Below are 15,718 nucleotides of genomic sequence, written 5' to 3'. Positions count from 1 at the left end.
CCCCCCAAAAAAAATGTAAAAATCAAAATTTTTTAACATTTTCGGCCAATTTGTTTTATGCTACCTATGTTTGGTAAAAAAAATTGCAAAAAGCGTATTTTTATTGGTTTGCGCAAAAGTTATCGCGTTTACTAACAAAGGGAAAGATTTTTGTCATTTTTGTTGTTTTTTTTTTTTAAACGCGTAATGGCGGCGATCTGCGATTGTTTTGCGGTACTGCGACATTGTGGCGGACAGATCGGACCCTTGACTGACATTTTTGACACTTTTGGGGTTACCAGTGACATTTCTACAGTAATCAGTGCTATACATATTCACTGTTACTGTAAAAATACACTGGTAGTGAAGGGGTTAACTTTATTTGAGAGGGAGGGGCTGTGTGTGTCCCTAGGGGCGTGATTCTTACTGTGATTGGCTGTGGCTTGAGGTGTAAGGACACTGATCAATGGTTCTACATAGTAGAACGTGTGATCAGTGTTTTTACACTGAGGAGAATGACAGGTGGCTTGTTTACACAAGCCGCCTGACTTTCTCCCTCTCCCAGACGATCGCCGAGTGACCGGCGGACATCGGGTCCGCCGGTCACACGCGCGGGGGGGGGTCCGTGACCGCGCGGGAGCGCGCCTCCGCGGGCGCGCACTCGCTCCCCAGACCCTCCCAGGCTAGTGACGTTAATTAACGTCACTCTGCCTTGGCGGGGCTGACCGCCGCAGTAAATTTACTTGCGGCGGTCGGCAAGCGGTTAAAGTACAAAGTAAATAAAGTGCAGCGCTAAATAATAATGACTGAACACACTAGTCCATGTGCATAAGGGTTCACCAAAGATGGTGAATACATAAATAAAGTCCCATGTGAATGGTGCAGAAAATCATCCAAATTGGTAAATGTGGTTACAGTGGCAGCCAGACCCCAACCCCATTAGAGGAGAAATGATAATGCGCTCACTGGAGACTTTGGACCCAAACTACCATATGGCAAAAGGGTCAAATAGGCTGGTATCATGGAATTCTTGGTATCTCCAAATGCCCGCTGTACCCTCGGATGTTCCAAACAGAAGATGGATTCAGAGGAGAAGAAGTCTCAACCCACAGATGACATGAGGAATAAAACCAGAGGGAACAAACATAGTGTAAATCCGCAAAACAAATTTATTAAAAAAGGGGAAGTACACATGCAGACATCCAGAGGTACAAGCATATAATAAGCAAGCAAATCAGGCTGTCCTTGGTATCGTCTGATGCGTTTCGTTAGAGATAACTTTCTCAAAGTCGTCCTAAGTCGGTCCTTAGGAGGTTCTGTCATCAAGGTTTTTTCTGTTGTTGCAAGCCCGCACTTATGAAGTGCAGGGGAATGTAAGTGTATTTTCACCTTTGATTTATAATAAAGCGTTTAAAAACAGTGAGCACTAGATCCCCTCTCCCCTTTATTTTTCTGCTGAGTTCTGCTGAGATCCTATCGCACTCGGAGGGCAGCTGAAGTGGAAGGAGAGGAGATAACAGGCTGTTGGTCCATACGATTTCTATGCGTGTATGACTCCTTGGAGTCTATCCCTAAGGTGAGCTGCTAATCTGGCACTAGTCACCAGGAGCACCTGTGTGGAGTGTGGAGCACTGTGGCACTTTAAATATTGATTACAGATGAAGATTGAGAGCTTTATTTGATTAGATTTTTTGGCTATTTATTTTTCACTGAGCCTTTGGGACTTTAAGGTCCGGTTCACACTTATGCGATGCGGGAAGACTGCGAATCCGCAGCCTGTTCCCGCATCGCACACGCACCCCCGGCAGTTCACACTGCCATATGCGATACGCTGGGGGTGTCAATGTAATCTTAACGACACCCCCAGTTTGATCGCATATCGCAGTGCGATCTTGCAGTTCCCACAGGATCGGATCGCACAAGTGTGAACCGCTGTGCGATCCGATCCTGATGCGGCTGCAAAAAAGGGTCCTGTGCGTGTTTGCTGCGGGTGCGGTGCGAATTTAGCCATACAAAGTGTATGGCTAAACTCGCACCACACAGCCGATCGCATGTAATGAAGCAGCAGTGCGCTCCGACATTACATGCGAACCCCGCACTCGCATAAGTGTGAACCGGGGCTCATTTATTATTATTTATTATTCACTTGGTCACTAACACTGGGACTTTTTAAGAGTTTTGCACTTTATTACACTTGGTATTAGCATTGATTTTCTTTTACAATAATTTATTATCGTTTATCTAGTATATGTGCATAAATTATCACTTTGATTAATTTTTCACTTGGCGCAGCAATATTATTTATGTATTTGTAGTCACTGGTGTTTTGTGTATTGCACTGATTATTTGCAGCCTTGTGCGTTTATTCATTTATTGCATCTATTTTATTTTATTCACGTATATGGTTTGCGCTGATTATATTACCAATTTCTAACTTTATGTAATATATTTGTTTATTTGTACATTATATATTTTTTGAACGCTGCACAATATTATTTGATTGGTCATATTATTTGTTTATCTGTAGGTGATACGCAATAACAAAGTGTGCTGCTTGCTATTTATGTTTCATTGTTGCGCGGGCACAATTTTTTTATTTTTTATTTAGCGCGTGTAAAAACGCAGATATCTTCTGCATTGGCGCTAACTCACACATGCGTGTATGGCATATTTGCGCAAACATGAAATTTACCTGTGTGGGGAAATATGCAAAAGTGATCGCTGTTTACCCAAGTACAGCTGTGTACAGCCATTCATTTGTATTGGTAGCTGTATGCTGCCCAAGGTTGGGAAAGCACTGAAGATTTTGTGCTAAGAGTTGTCAACATGTTTGTGTGCATATGGATATAGTTTACCAATGAGAAAACATTCTCTGAATGGAAATCTCCACTACCTTGTGCCTCCTTGTTATTATTGCATGTTAGTTGACTCATTCGTTACTTGAGTTGACAGTGCCAGTGCTTTTGAGAACAGCATGTGAAATCAGGAAAATTTAGGCACCCTTTTCCCCCTACTCATTCATGAACACTTTGTTCACAATCTATGGAAACATATTCTTGTTACTTAATCTCATGCTGATGAATACTCACAAAAAAATGCAGTGTCCCCACTCACTCAACCACCCGACACACCTCATGACATCATATTGTTCTGCGAACCAGCAGCAAAGACAAATTCCTCACAGTGCTAGATTGTGACTCACCCCACCATTAACTACTTGTTAGCTGCTTTCCATACATATACGGTTCTCAGTTCACAAGGAGTCATTTCATCCACAATTTTAGGACTGCTCTGGTTACCAGGCATAAACAAACTAAAAATAACTTTCATTTTAAAACCTCAAAATTAGGAATCGTATGTAAAGTGAAATGCTATTTCTTTTTCGTTCATTGACAGACACAGCTCCTCTTCTCTTAACCATTAGGTTATACTGCCCCCTACAGGAGTAGGACACTAGGCAGAAAAAAAGTCTGGCTACGCCTACGGGCAGTCCCAGGGGGTATACTCCCTCTCTCTGCTATAGGTATTCAGTACCTAGTCAGGAGTAAGGATGTAGTTCCTTGCTGGGATCTCTGGTCCTGTCAATTTTTTCTTTTTAGGTAGATTTTTTTTCTCCTTTTTTTTTTCCTGTGAGATTTTTTCTCCTTGTTTTTTCCTGTGAAACCTACAATCAACTGCCGGACTGGGAGACGGACTAGATAATCTAGATCCAGTGGTCACCCCAGTCTGGCCAGCGCGTGCACGCATACCTTAGCTCCACGCTAGGTCGGCCTCGACATAGCCCCATCGGACGGAGGCTGGCTTGCGAGTTAAACGCCTAGCGAGGTCACATACCACCGGGTCGTTCCTTCTGGCTGACAGCCCCCCATTTTGATTGCGAGGGGTTCTGTCTGGAGCTGTGCCTGTCTGGTTCTTGGTATGGTGAGTAGCTGTCCCCCCTCTCCCCCTGGAGGGTTTTGGGGTGGATGTGGGCCCCTCCTTGGGATGGTTGGATCCCCAGGTTCCCCTCCTTCCCATCAGGCACCCCCCTTCATCTGTCCCCCATCCTACCCCCCCCATCCATTTATGCTGTGGCTGTGTGGGTGGTCTGGTCCACCTCCTGGGGTGGGGGCAGGGCGCTATGCAGGCAAAGGGGGAGGAGGTGTGGCCAACTGGACAATCGGCTGTGTGGGGGGGTTTGTGCCTGATGGGGGCTCCTGCCTGGGCCTGTCCTTGAAGCCTGGGATCCCTCCTGGGTCCCTGGGAGCCTTGTGGTGCCGCGTGGGGCTGCCATTTTGTTGTAGCCTGTGTGCTCAATGCACGGCGGCCATGTTTGTGTAATCTGGCAGCCATTTTGCGCGGGTTTGCCATTGAAAATAGCTGTGTCCATGACAGTGGAGCCCTATGGGCAGCGATTTCGGCAGTGGGAGCCCCTCCTAATCCCCTGGTGCTGACTCCTGGATCCTTTCATTTCCTGATCGCCGCTTGTGCAGTACAGATTCTCCTGGTGGCTGCAGTGCCTGGTTTCTGCGGGGTGGTGAGTCTGGTGGGGTCCTCTCCTTCTCTGCTGAGGATCGATAGGTGCTCTGTGACTGGCTACTGGGTGGTGCTGCCAGAGCGGTGGGGGTTGTCCCTTAGCAGTAGAAAATAAAGATAATCAGCGCAATCCCTGTCTAAACAATACAAGTGATGTGCACAAAGCTGCAAGCAATCAGTGCCAAACACAAAACACCTGAGATAATGTATAAATAATATTGCTGCGCTAAGTGAGTAAAAATCAATAAATGGCAAATAATCGCTTAGTGAAAAATAATACTAAATAATGTGACCATAATCTCAAATAATACGATTAAACAATATGAATATTAAATCAAAAAAATCAGTGATATTGAAAGTCCCAATACACAGTGCAAATAAAGTGACACAATATTACTGTGATAAATAAGTCCCAATGCACAGTGCAACTCAAGTGACACAATAATAAATAAATCTTCATCTTTGATTAAAGTGCTGCATGCTTCACTCCAAGTGATCCAAGTGTCAATGGTAAGATTAGCAGCTCACCTCAAAGTAAGACTCATGAGAGCCAAAATGCGCATAGGGTAAAATCACAGTCGCCTGGTAAGCCCTCCTGCCACCGCCTCCAAAACAATCATTCAGGTTGTATATGGCATCGGTGAAGAAATAAAAAGGAGATCTAGTGCTCTCTGTCTCAGTAAAAGGCTATTTATTACATATACTGAAATGGCACTTACATTGTACAGCACTTGAGCAGTGCAAGCTATCTTGGCATTCAAACACTTCCTGGTACCTCCGGGACCGGTGTGATGATGTGCAGGCTCCTCCCCCGTACGCGTTGCGTCATCGACTGAACTCAACTGCCTGCAAATGACTGTAAACGACCCTGTGTACATGGACAGATAAGATAAAATGTAGATGGGTTCAGGGGCTTCTGAAAAAAACGCCCAACTGCTCCTAAACGGCCATTTACAACGTCCCGTGTACATGGAGCCTTACTGTAAAATCCATTTCTCTGATGTTCATTGATGGACACAGCACCAACCCTTCTGTGGAGTTGTAATTCTTCCGACACTGCTTGTAACAAAACTGAGTACCTATAGCAGAGAGAAGGAGTATACCCCCTGGGACTGCCCATAGGCGTAGCCAGACTTTTTTTTCTGTCTTGTGTCCTACTCCTGTAGGGACAGTATAACCCAATAGTTAAGAAGATCAGGGGCTGTGTCTGTCAGTGAACATCAGAGAAATGGATTTTACGGTATGTTAAAAATCCCATTTTTTTTCTGTATCTGATTCTTAATTTCAGATCCACCCACTGCAAAAAAAAAAGTCAAAAAGTCCTTTATTAAAATAGGGACATTGATCAAATGTTTGGTCAATGACCTTATCTGTGTGACCTCTCCCTTTTGTTTACTTTAGCTGTGGGGATCTAGTGATGTCATTCGACACAAAGGAAACAATGGGATCGGGCATGTCTCAGTGGGCATGGGATTTTCTTCATGGCGAGACGTGTCTCAATGGGCATCGTTCATCGTGATTGACCTGGACCCATGTTTGACCTGGACCAGTGTTTGATTTCTATGAACCTGTCTTCAGTTGCTCTTGCAGAGCTAACTGTGCAGCACGTGATCTGGATGGGTTTTCACCCTCACCTTGGCTTCTAGTGAGTAATGGAACAAGTATTAAGCCAACAAAATTGGAAATACTAGACAGTAAAATCCAGGGCCAGAGAAAGCCCAGGGCCTGTTTCTTCAATATCTAAGTCAGATATGGCCGCATTATTTCCTGCTGTAAATGTAGTTTTTACTATTTCTGTGCCATGAAAATAATCCCACCAGACATTAATAATCTGTGTTTTTCTTGCAGGTTTACGTTTACTTGATCTCAATAAAAAAAACTATTATGAGGTAAGAATATTTTGTTAGAAACCACTTGTATGATCATGCCATTGTGTGCATGTGGACCTAAATGCAGCTGTGATTTGTGTTTTAAAGTGATTGTAAAGTCTTGTTTTTTTTTTTTTTTCTATTAAAATTACAAACATGTTGTACTTACCACCTCTGTGCAGTGGTTTTGCACAGGGCAGCCCAGATCCTCTTCTTTTCGTGTCGCTCTTCAGTGCTCCTGGCCCCTCCCTCCTGTTGAGTGCCCCCACAGCAAGCAGCTTGAGCCTGAGTTTGATTGACAGCAGTGGGAGCCAATGGCGTCGCTGCTGTGTCTTAGCCATTTAGGAGAGAGAGTTCCAGTTGTCTGAGGCACTTGTGGACATCGCTGGATAGAAATGGGGCTCAGGTAAGTATGAGGGGGGCTGCTGCACACAGAAGGCTTTTTATCATAATGCATAAAATGGATTCAGATAAAAAAAAAACCTTCTGCCTTATAATCACTTTAAGTTATGCCCTTTCTTGTTATCTTGAGGTATTTCTTGTAGAAGTTTTTGAATGCAAAACGTAAAATATTAAAGGCGAAACATAGAGGTTTTGACAAGGCACATCTTTTGCTGAAGCATGGCTCGCAGTCTCTGCTCTAATTCATCACAAAGGTGTCATATCGGGTTGAGGTCAGGACCAGTCAAGTTCCTCCAGCCCAAACTCACTCATCCATGTCTTTATGGACCTTGCTTTGTGCAATGGTGCACAGTCATGTTGGAACAGGAAAGGGGGGCCATCCCCAAACTATTCCCAGAAAGTTGGGAGCATGAAATTGTCTTGGTATGCTGACGCCTTAAGAGTTCCCTTCACTGGAGCTAAGGGGCCAAGCCCAACGCCTAAAAAACAACCCCACACCATATCCCCCCTCCACCAAATGATTTGAAGCAGTGCACAAAGCAAGGTCCATAAAGACATGGATGAGCGAGCTTGGGGTGGAGAAACTTGACTGGCCTGTACAGAGTCCTGACCTCGACCAGATAGAACACCTTTGGGATGAATTTGAGCGGAGACTGTGAGCCAGGCCTTCTTGTCCACATCAGTGCCTGACCTCACAAATGCACTTCTGGAAGAATGGTCAAACATTCCCATAGACACATTTGTAAACCACCCAGATAAGTTGAAGCTGTTATAGCTGCAAAGGGTGAGCCAACTCAATATTGAACCCTACGGACTAAGACTGGGATGCCATTAAAGTTCATACGTGTGTGTAAAGGCAGATGTCCTAATGCGTTTGGTAATATAGTGTATATATTGTACATTCACATAAGTCCCTGTCGTCAAGGAGCTTACAATTTAAGGTCCCTAACTCACAATCATACATACACATACTATGGCCATTTTAGACTGGAGCCAATTAACCTACCACTATGTCTTTGGATCATGAGGGAACATGTCAACCCCTTGCTGTAGTTAAGCAAACTCGGGGATGGACCTCCCTACACGTGCCACATCCCTAAATCTATAGACCATAGAGAATTCCCCATTGGGTGGGATTTTTTAGGCAATGAATATCTCATAACATTGTTTTAGTAAAAGACAATTTATTTATGTTACCACAATAAAACCATTGTCGAAAAATGTACATGAAATGCAAATCTCCAATAACACCAATGTATACAATATATAAAGACTGGCGTCCCCCACCTGACGCATTTTGGGGCTTTCACAGCTCCTTCTTTAGGGGTGTGGTAGGCATCAACTTTACATATTACAACGATGTAGAGAGCATTTTCATGTCACGATTAAAAACATAATCTCAGGAGCTCTGCCAATTTTGCCTAAAGGTGCATTTGGTATACATAATGTGCATAGCTGTAGAATGGACAAAAATGGTGGAAATCCTCTACCAGACAGATTCAGTTTAAGGCCACTGAGGCCTGAAAGACAGGTCCTGTATGGGAACGTTCTGAAAAGATATGTCCACTTTAGTAGTTTATGTGAACATTTTCAAGAAAGTTACCAAGTGCCAGTGCAAACGAAGTGACATATCTCTTCTGGAGCAAGGCGTTAACCACTTGCCGACCGCCGCAAGTACATATACTGTGGCAGTCTGGTGCTCCTGGGCAAAGCGATGTACCGGTACGTCGCTCGCCCCTGAGCCTCTAGGGGGCGAGCACGCGCCGCCAGAGGCGCTCTCCCGTCCCCGCTCGTTCCCTGACATCCCCGTGCGAGTGACCGGCGGCTCCGATGTCCGCCGGGCACTCGTGATCTCCCGCTGGAGAGGGAGAAAGGCAGGCGGCTAATGTAAACACAGCCGCCTGTCATTCTCCCTGGTGTAAAAGCAGAGACTATACGATCCTGCTATGTAGGATCATATGTCTCTGTGGTTACATCACTAGCCACGGCCCTTGACAGTTAGAATCACGTCCCTAGGGACACACTTAACCCCTTGATCACTAATAAAGTTAACCCCTTCCCTGCCAGTGTAATTTTTACAGTAACAGTGCATATGTATAGCACTGATTACTGTAGTAATGTCACTGGTACCCTCAAAAGTGTCAAAAATGTCAGTCAGGGGTCCAATCTGTCCACTGCAATGTCGCAGTACCGCAAAAAAAATCGCAGATCGCCGCCATTACTAGTTAAAAAAAAAAAAACAATAAAAATGATATAAATCTTTCCCGCAGTTAGTAAACGCAATAACTTTTGTGCAAACCAATCAAAATCCGCTTATTGTTGTTTTGTTTTACCAAAAATATGTAGCAGAAAACAAATTGGCCTAAAATGTTAAAAAATTTTGATTTTTACATTTTTTTTTGAAAATTTCCTATAAAAAAATGTGAAAAATATTACTTTTTCAAAATTGTCGCTCTTTTTTTGTTTATAGCAAAAAAAGTAAAAATCACACAGGTGATCAAATACCACCAAAAGAAAGCTCTGTTTGTGGGAAAAAAAGGACGTCAATTTCATTTGGGTACAGCGTCGCACGACCGCGCAATTGTCCGTTAAAGTCACGCAGTGCCGAATCACAAAATATGGCCTGGTCTTTGAGCAGCCAAATCCTCCGGGGCTTAAGTGGTTAAAAAAATTAAATAAATGCAGAGGTTAGGATTTGAACCAGCACCCCTAATGTTGCCTAGCAGAACTGCTAACCCCTTAGCCACAGTGCCCTTTTTACTTTGTTCTCTATAGTGTTATCTCTTACCTGAGTCATGACTACGCTTAATTGGTTAGTCTAAGGCATGCTAAAGAGCAATGCCAAGTAATAAAAAAAAAAAAAAGTATTTTATGCAGAATCCTTCTCCATTAAATTAGCTCAAATCAAGATTTCCAGACAATAAATTTGACAATTGATGATACGGATTATGTGTAGTTTATGTGCTACCCTTTCCACTGATTAGGTAGTTGGGCATTGGAGGGCCCTATCCTTCCTAAAGTTATTGTAAAGTCTTGATTTATTTATTTTTTTAAATAACAAGCATGTTATACTTACCTGCTCTGTTGTAGTGGATTTGTACAGAGTAGCCCAGATCCTCCTCTTCTCGGATCACTCTTTGCAGCTTCTGGTTCCTCCCTTGAGTCGAGTGCCCCCATAGCAAGCAGCTTGCTATGGGGGCACCCGAGGCGAGCTACAGCTCTGTCTGTCCATTCAGACACAGAGCTGCCGTTCAGCCCCGTCCCCCTCTCCCGATTGGCTGACTGACTTTGAGTGACAGCCGCGGGAGCCCATGGCGCCACTGCTGTGCCTCAGCCAATGAGGAGGGAGAGTCCCGGATGGCTGAGGAAATTGTGGACATCGCTGGACAGAAATGGGGCTCAGGTAAGTATTAGGGGGTGCTGAGGAGACTGCTACACACAGAAGGTTTTTTACCTTAATACATAGAATGCATTAAGAATAAAGAAAACCTTCTGGCTTTACAACTCCTTTAAGTAAAGAGGAAAACGTATCTTAGCCTACCAAATATAGAAAATGTTAACATTTCAACATAAGTAAGTATGCAAACAACCCCTTGTAAGATTCAGTATGGCCATTAATTATTATTTACATTGGCATGGAATAATTAGTCCTTCCTTAACCACGCTAGCGGTAAACCCGAGCGTGACTTGGGGTAGGAATTTCCTGCTATTATCGGTATCCCCGAGTCACGCTCGGGGTGAATGGGCAGAGCTATGCAGACAGCACAGCGGAGTGTCTTACCTTATCCTGGCGATCCAGCGATGAGCTCTCATTGCTGTGACCGCCAGTGAGATCTCCGCCGCTCGTCTGTCGGTAGGAGGACTTCCTAGTTCCGTTCCCTGCAGCAGCAATGCTGCATGGGAGCGGAACTAGGGAGGGAAATTTAAAAAAAAAAGAAAACGTTGCACAAAACACAAACACATTTTATATTTTATATATATATGCATATATATATATATATATATATATATGTGTGTGTGTGTGTGTGTGTGTGTGTGTGTATATATATATATATATATATATATATACCTATATACACACATATATATATATAAAAAATTATATTATTGATTTGATTATAATTCATGCGTTATATATATATATATATATATATATATATATATATACACACACACACACACACACACACACACATATATATATATATATATATACACACACACACACACACACACACACACATATATATATATATATATATATATATATACACACATATATATATATATATATATATATATATATACACACATATATATATATATATATATAATATATAACGCATGAATTATAATCTAATCAATAATATAATTTTATTATATATATTATATAATAAAATTATATTATTGATTTGATTATAATTCATGCGTTTGTGTTTCAAATTTATCACATCTGGGATGTCTACTAGAGTCTTGTTTTGGTCAGGTTTAAGTCAGTAATTACTAAGAATTGTAGGCCTATAATACATAACGCCAAATTTCCATGCAAAAAAATTGTACCGCTTTTGGTACAGAATTCCTGACAGAATCATACCGCCAGGGAGGTTAATGATCTATGCATTAGTGCTAATAAAAACAACATATTAGACTATCTGAATAAATGATGATCTGCTACTAACAAGAAGAGATTTCTGGAGGCATCCCTTCCTATACTGTAAATCAGAATGACTTTATTTGGAATTCTTTCAATACCAGAGAAGGTCTATCATAAAATAATTAGCTAATGTTTTTGAAATATTACAATATTGTAAAGTAGGGAAAGATTAGAATTGCTGGCAACATTTTATTTCTGTTTTTGTCCCCTCTAGGAAGAGTCACTCCTATAATTGAATTGGCAATGAGACAGGAAGTGATAAGAAATGCGTTGTCACCAGGATAAGAGATAAAAATAAATCTTCCAATGGGGAAATCTTTTCTGCTGACAACGTGCCCTTATTTTTCTCACTTTCTGTGTATTTTATGTGTATTGAGGTTACTCATTACTTTGGAGCACGCTGGGTAACCCATGCTTGTCTCCTGTCCAGATGCAGCTTTATATTTAAAGGTTGAGTGATAGAAGTTCTTCTGGTAATTCTAAAGTGGAATTGATCTAAATCCTGTATAATAACATTAATAATAATAAAACCACTTGCCAACTGTAGGACTTTCATGGATGTTCTTAGGTTGCAGTGGATATACCAGGATGATGCCTGCAACTTGCAGCCGAGGTTTCTGTGGGTGGCAGGAGTGGGGTGTCACCCCCCCCGCACCCTTCCCGAGCTCTGACGTCTGATCACTGATCATGGGAGCGATGCAACTGGTGGCAATGGCAGCATTACAGAGAGAGAGAGGATCTGCCGTGCTCCCTCCCTTTCTGTGACCCCAGTAACCGGAAGCGACGAGGACAGTGTAAAAATAAAGTTTAAAATAAAGGATAGTGTAAAAACAAAGAGTTAGTGTAAAAAAAAAAGTTTTGGATAAAATAAAAAATAAGAATAAAATGTAAAGCGGCGCTGTCCCCCCGTGCTTATGCGCAAATATGAATGCATACATAAGTCCCTCACACGTATGTAAACGGTGATCGCACTACACATGTGAGGTATTGTCACAAATGTCAGAGTGCGAGCAATAGTTCTAGCACCAGACTTCTTATGTAACTCTCAATTAGTAACCTGTAAATGCATTTAAAGTGTCGCCTATGGAGAATTTTAAGCACCGTAGTTTTACACCATTCCAGGGGCAGACACAAGTGTGACATGCTAGGTATCTATTTACTAGGCGTAGTATTATCTTTTATAGTTTACAAAAAATTGGGTATTATATTGTGTTTGTGTGCAAAAAAATGTATTAGTGTATTTTTTTCCCCAAAATACGCATTTACCGTGTGACATAAAAAAATGCAACACCCATCATTTTATTCTATAGTGTATATATATATATATATATATATATATATATATATATATATATATATATAGAGTAGTGTCAGAAATGGTTTGGTAAGCAAGTGGTTAAATATACCCAGACAAGTTATGGTGAGGTAGACACCATGTAAACAACTGTCCATTAAACCAGTGCAAAACACGAAAACCTTGCTAAAACACTGACATCTGTTTGCGTCATGTCCATTAGAAGTCCAAAAAATGTGGGGGTTGATTCCCAATGTTAGGATAGTGGGCAGAGTTAAATAGTTGCTCTATGCTCTTGAACAGACTGTACATCCATACATGTTGGTTTACAGCACATATGCAGCCTCATTTTCTAGAACTAAAAAGCAACATTTGCATGGCTTTACCAACTCTTCTAAAATTAAGGCATAACACCCTATTGTTTTAGATTTGGGATGGAAGTTAGACATGTAGATACCTACTGATGTAAGAATCTTCTCCTCTGTGTGCGTCCAGCAGCGATCAATGCAGGTAATCTCTACCTGTGCGGATAGCCGTGAATAGCTGCGTTCACCTGTCATTATAGTGAAGAGGCTCAGCGGCCGCAGCTAGCTGCTCGCAGCAGGAGACAGAGGATTGCTGCCGCTGCAATTCCCATCAGGCCACATTGCCTGTAAGAATGCTGCTGTAATCTGTATCTGTATCTGTACAGTATAATATTAAGAAAGCACGGGGCAGCTACATTTCGCAACTCTGGCGCTTAGTGCGGGGGGGCTTTGAAATTCCTGCTACACTGCTGGCATTGGGAACAGTTACATTGCCAAAATAAATACATTCTTTTGACTGCAGAGAAATGAGAACCAAGTTTTTGCTGCCTGTATGCTACTTTATATATATTATTAGAGAAGATCACAATGAGAGCTTGTACATGGACAGTGCACACCTTATTGCTCAGTGCTTTTGCTTATGACCACACTAGTAAGATTTACCCAACAGATGCTGCCAGATAGTTGGTCTGTGTATCAGACATGGGAGTAAAGGCCCGTACACACGTACCGATCGTCGGCATACAAACGTCGGCGGACGAAAGATCTGCCGATTGTACGCGTGTTAGTATGGTGCCTCCGACAGATGTCTGCGCACAATCCGCGGACAAAAGTCTTTCGTGCAAACATGAAAATTTTTTTTCTGCGGACACCAGAACGGACGATTGTTCGCCTGTCAGTACAGAATTCGGCCGACAGACCGCAGATTTGCAAGACTGGGCATGCTCAGAAAATTAAAAACACAGGGAAAGTTAACCATTACATGACATCACTTCTGCAGTCAGCTGAAGTCTGCAGACAAAATTCTTGTGCTGTCCTTGTGCTGTCTTTGCACTTTTCAACAGACACCGACATCCCGGGGAGAAAAGACGAACATTTGTATGCCGACCATCGGTACGTGTGTACGGGGCTTTAGTCACACATGTGCAAGTCACAAGCAAGTCTCAAGTCTTAACCTTCAAGTCTGAAGTTACTGTGGCGAAAAGCAAACAAGTCAAGTCGAGTCCCTGCTAGAAGTCAAGCAAGTCAAGTCATTTATTCTGGTCAATTCACAAATCAAGTCAAAATACTGATCTACCCCAATTTTCACCTTTAAATCAGTTAAAAGTCAGTGGTCAGGAAAGGTTTTGTTTTATTTTCAACATTAACAAAACTGCTTGGTGCTTTTTTCTTGGCATATTAAAGAAACACTTTGAATGCCCAAACAGCTCAAAATCCTTCATCCGGTCATGTTTCAACACCACAGTCACTACAGTCACTAAAAACATGTTAACCACTTAAGCCCCGGAAGATTTTAACCCCCTTCCTGACCAGGGTTTTTTTTGCAATTTTTTTTACTGCGTGAATTTAACGGACAATTGCGCGGTCGTGCGACGCTGTACCTAAACAAATTTGATGTCCTTTTTTTCCCACAAACAGGGCTTTCTTTTGGTGGTATTTGATCACCTGTGCGATTTTATGATCATGCGCTATAAACAAAAAAAGAGCGTCAATTTTGCAAAAATAACAATATTTTTCACATTTTTTTTATATGAAATTCCCCAAAAAAAATTTAAAAATCAAAATTTTCGGCCAATTTGTTATATGCTTCATATGTTTGGTAAAAAAAAAATCGCAAAAAGCGTATTTTGATTGGTTGCGCAAAAGTTATCGCGTTTATTAACAAAGGGAAAGATTTTTGTCATTTTTGGTGTTTTTTTAACTAGTAATGGCGGCGATCTGCGTTTTTTTTTTTTTTTTTTTGCGGGACTGCGACATTGCGGCGGACAGATCGGACTCTTGACTGACATTTTGACACTTTTGGGGGTACCAGTGACATTTCTACAGTAATCAGTGCTATACATATGCACTGTTACTGTAAAATTACACTGGCAGGGAAGGGGATAACTTTATTGGAGAGGGAGGGGTTAAGTGTGTCCTAGGGGCGTGTTTCTAACTGTGATGGGACATAGCTACTAGTGTAAAAACAGAGATCAACGGTCCTACATAGTAGAACCGTCTGATCTCCATTTTTACACAGGGGAGAATAACAGGCGGCTTGTTTACATTAGCCGCCTGCCTTTCTCCCTTCCCGGCAAACGATCTCGAGTGACCGGCGGACATCGGGTCCGCCTGTCACACGCACTGACTTGTTAGGGAACGAGCCGGGGCGGGCGCACGCTCGCCCGCTATTGACTCACAAGCCGGTGACAGGCTAGTAAATGTACCAGTACATCACTTTGCCTGGCCGGGGCTGACCGCCGCAGTATATGTACTTGCGGCGGTCGGCAAGTGGTTAAGTATTTCTATTGTTAAACAGCCAGTGTCCTAAAAATCAGAACACACTGAGGTGTTTTAAGTGACTGTGGTGTCAGAAACATAACAAGGCACATTCATTTTGCTTTAACACAGCTTGAGAAAATGCAAATATGTAATAACTTAAAGTAAAGTCATTTTGAGTCATATGTCTCAAATCAAGTCTCAAGTCATGAATACCAAGTCA

At 42.2% G+C, this 15,718-nt stretch overlaps 1 protein-coding gene across 1 annotated transcript in view; it reads left to right on the top strand.

Moving 5' to 3' along the window:
- Window positions 1-15,718, top strand: part of B4GALNT1 (beta-1,4-N-acetyl-galactosaminyltransferase 1) — a 306,925-nt gene that overhangs the window by 241,236 nt on the left and 49,971 nt on the right. The window contains exon 6 of the mRNA XM_082244664.1: window positions 6,343-6,383. Coding sequence (XP_082100790.1) covers window positions 6,343-6,383 — 41 coding nt within the window. The remainder of the gene's footprint in view (window positions 1-6,342; window positions 6,384-15,718) is intronic.

Source organism: Pelophylax lessonae, assembly GCF_965119305.1.
Source record: "Pelophylax lessonae genome assembly, chromosome: 2".
In the NCBI taxonomy this organism is placed as follows: domain Eukaryota; kingdom Metazoa; phylum Chordata; class Amphibia; order Anura; family Ranidae; genus Pelophylax; species Pelophylax lessonae.
This window is presented reverse-complemented; position numbering and strand designations above follow the sequence as displayed.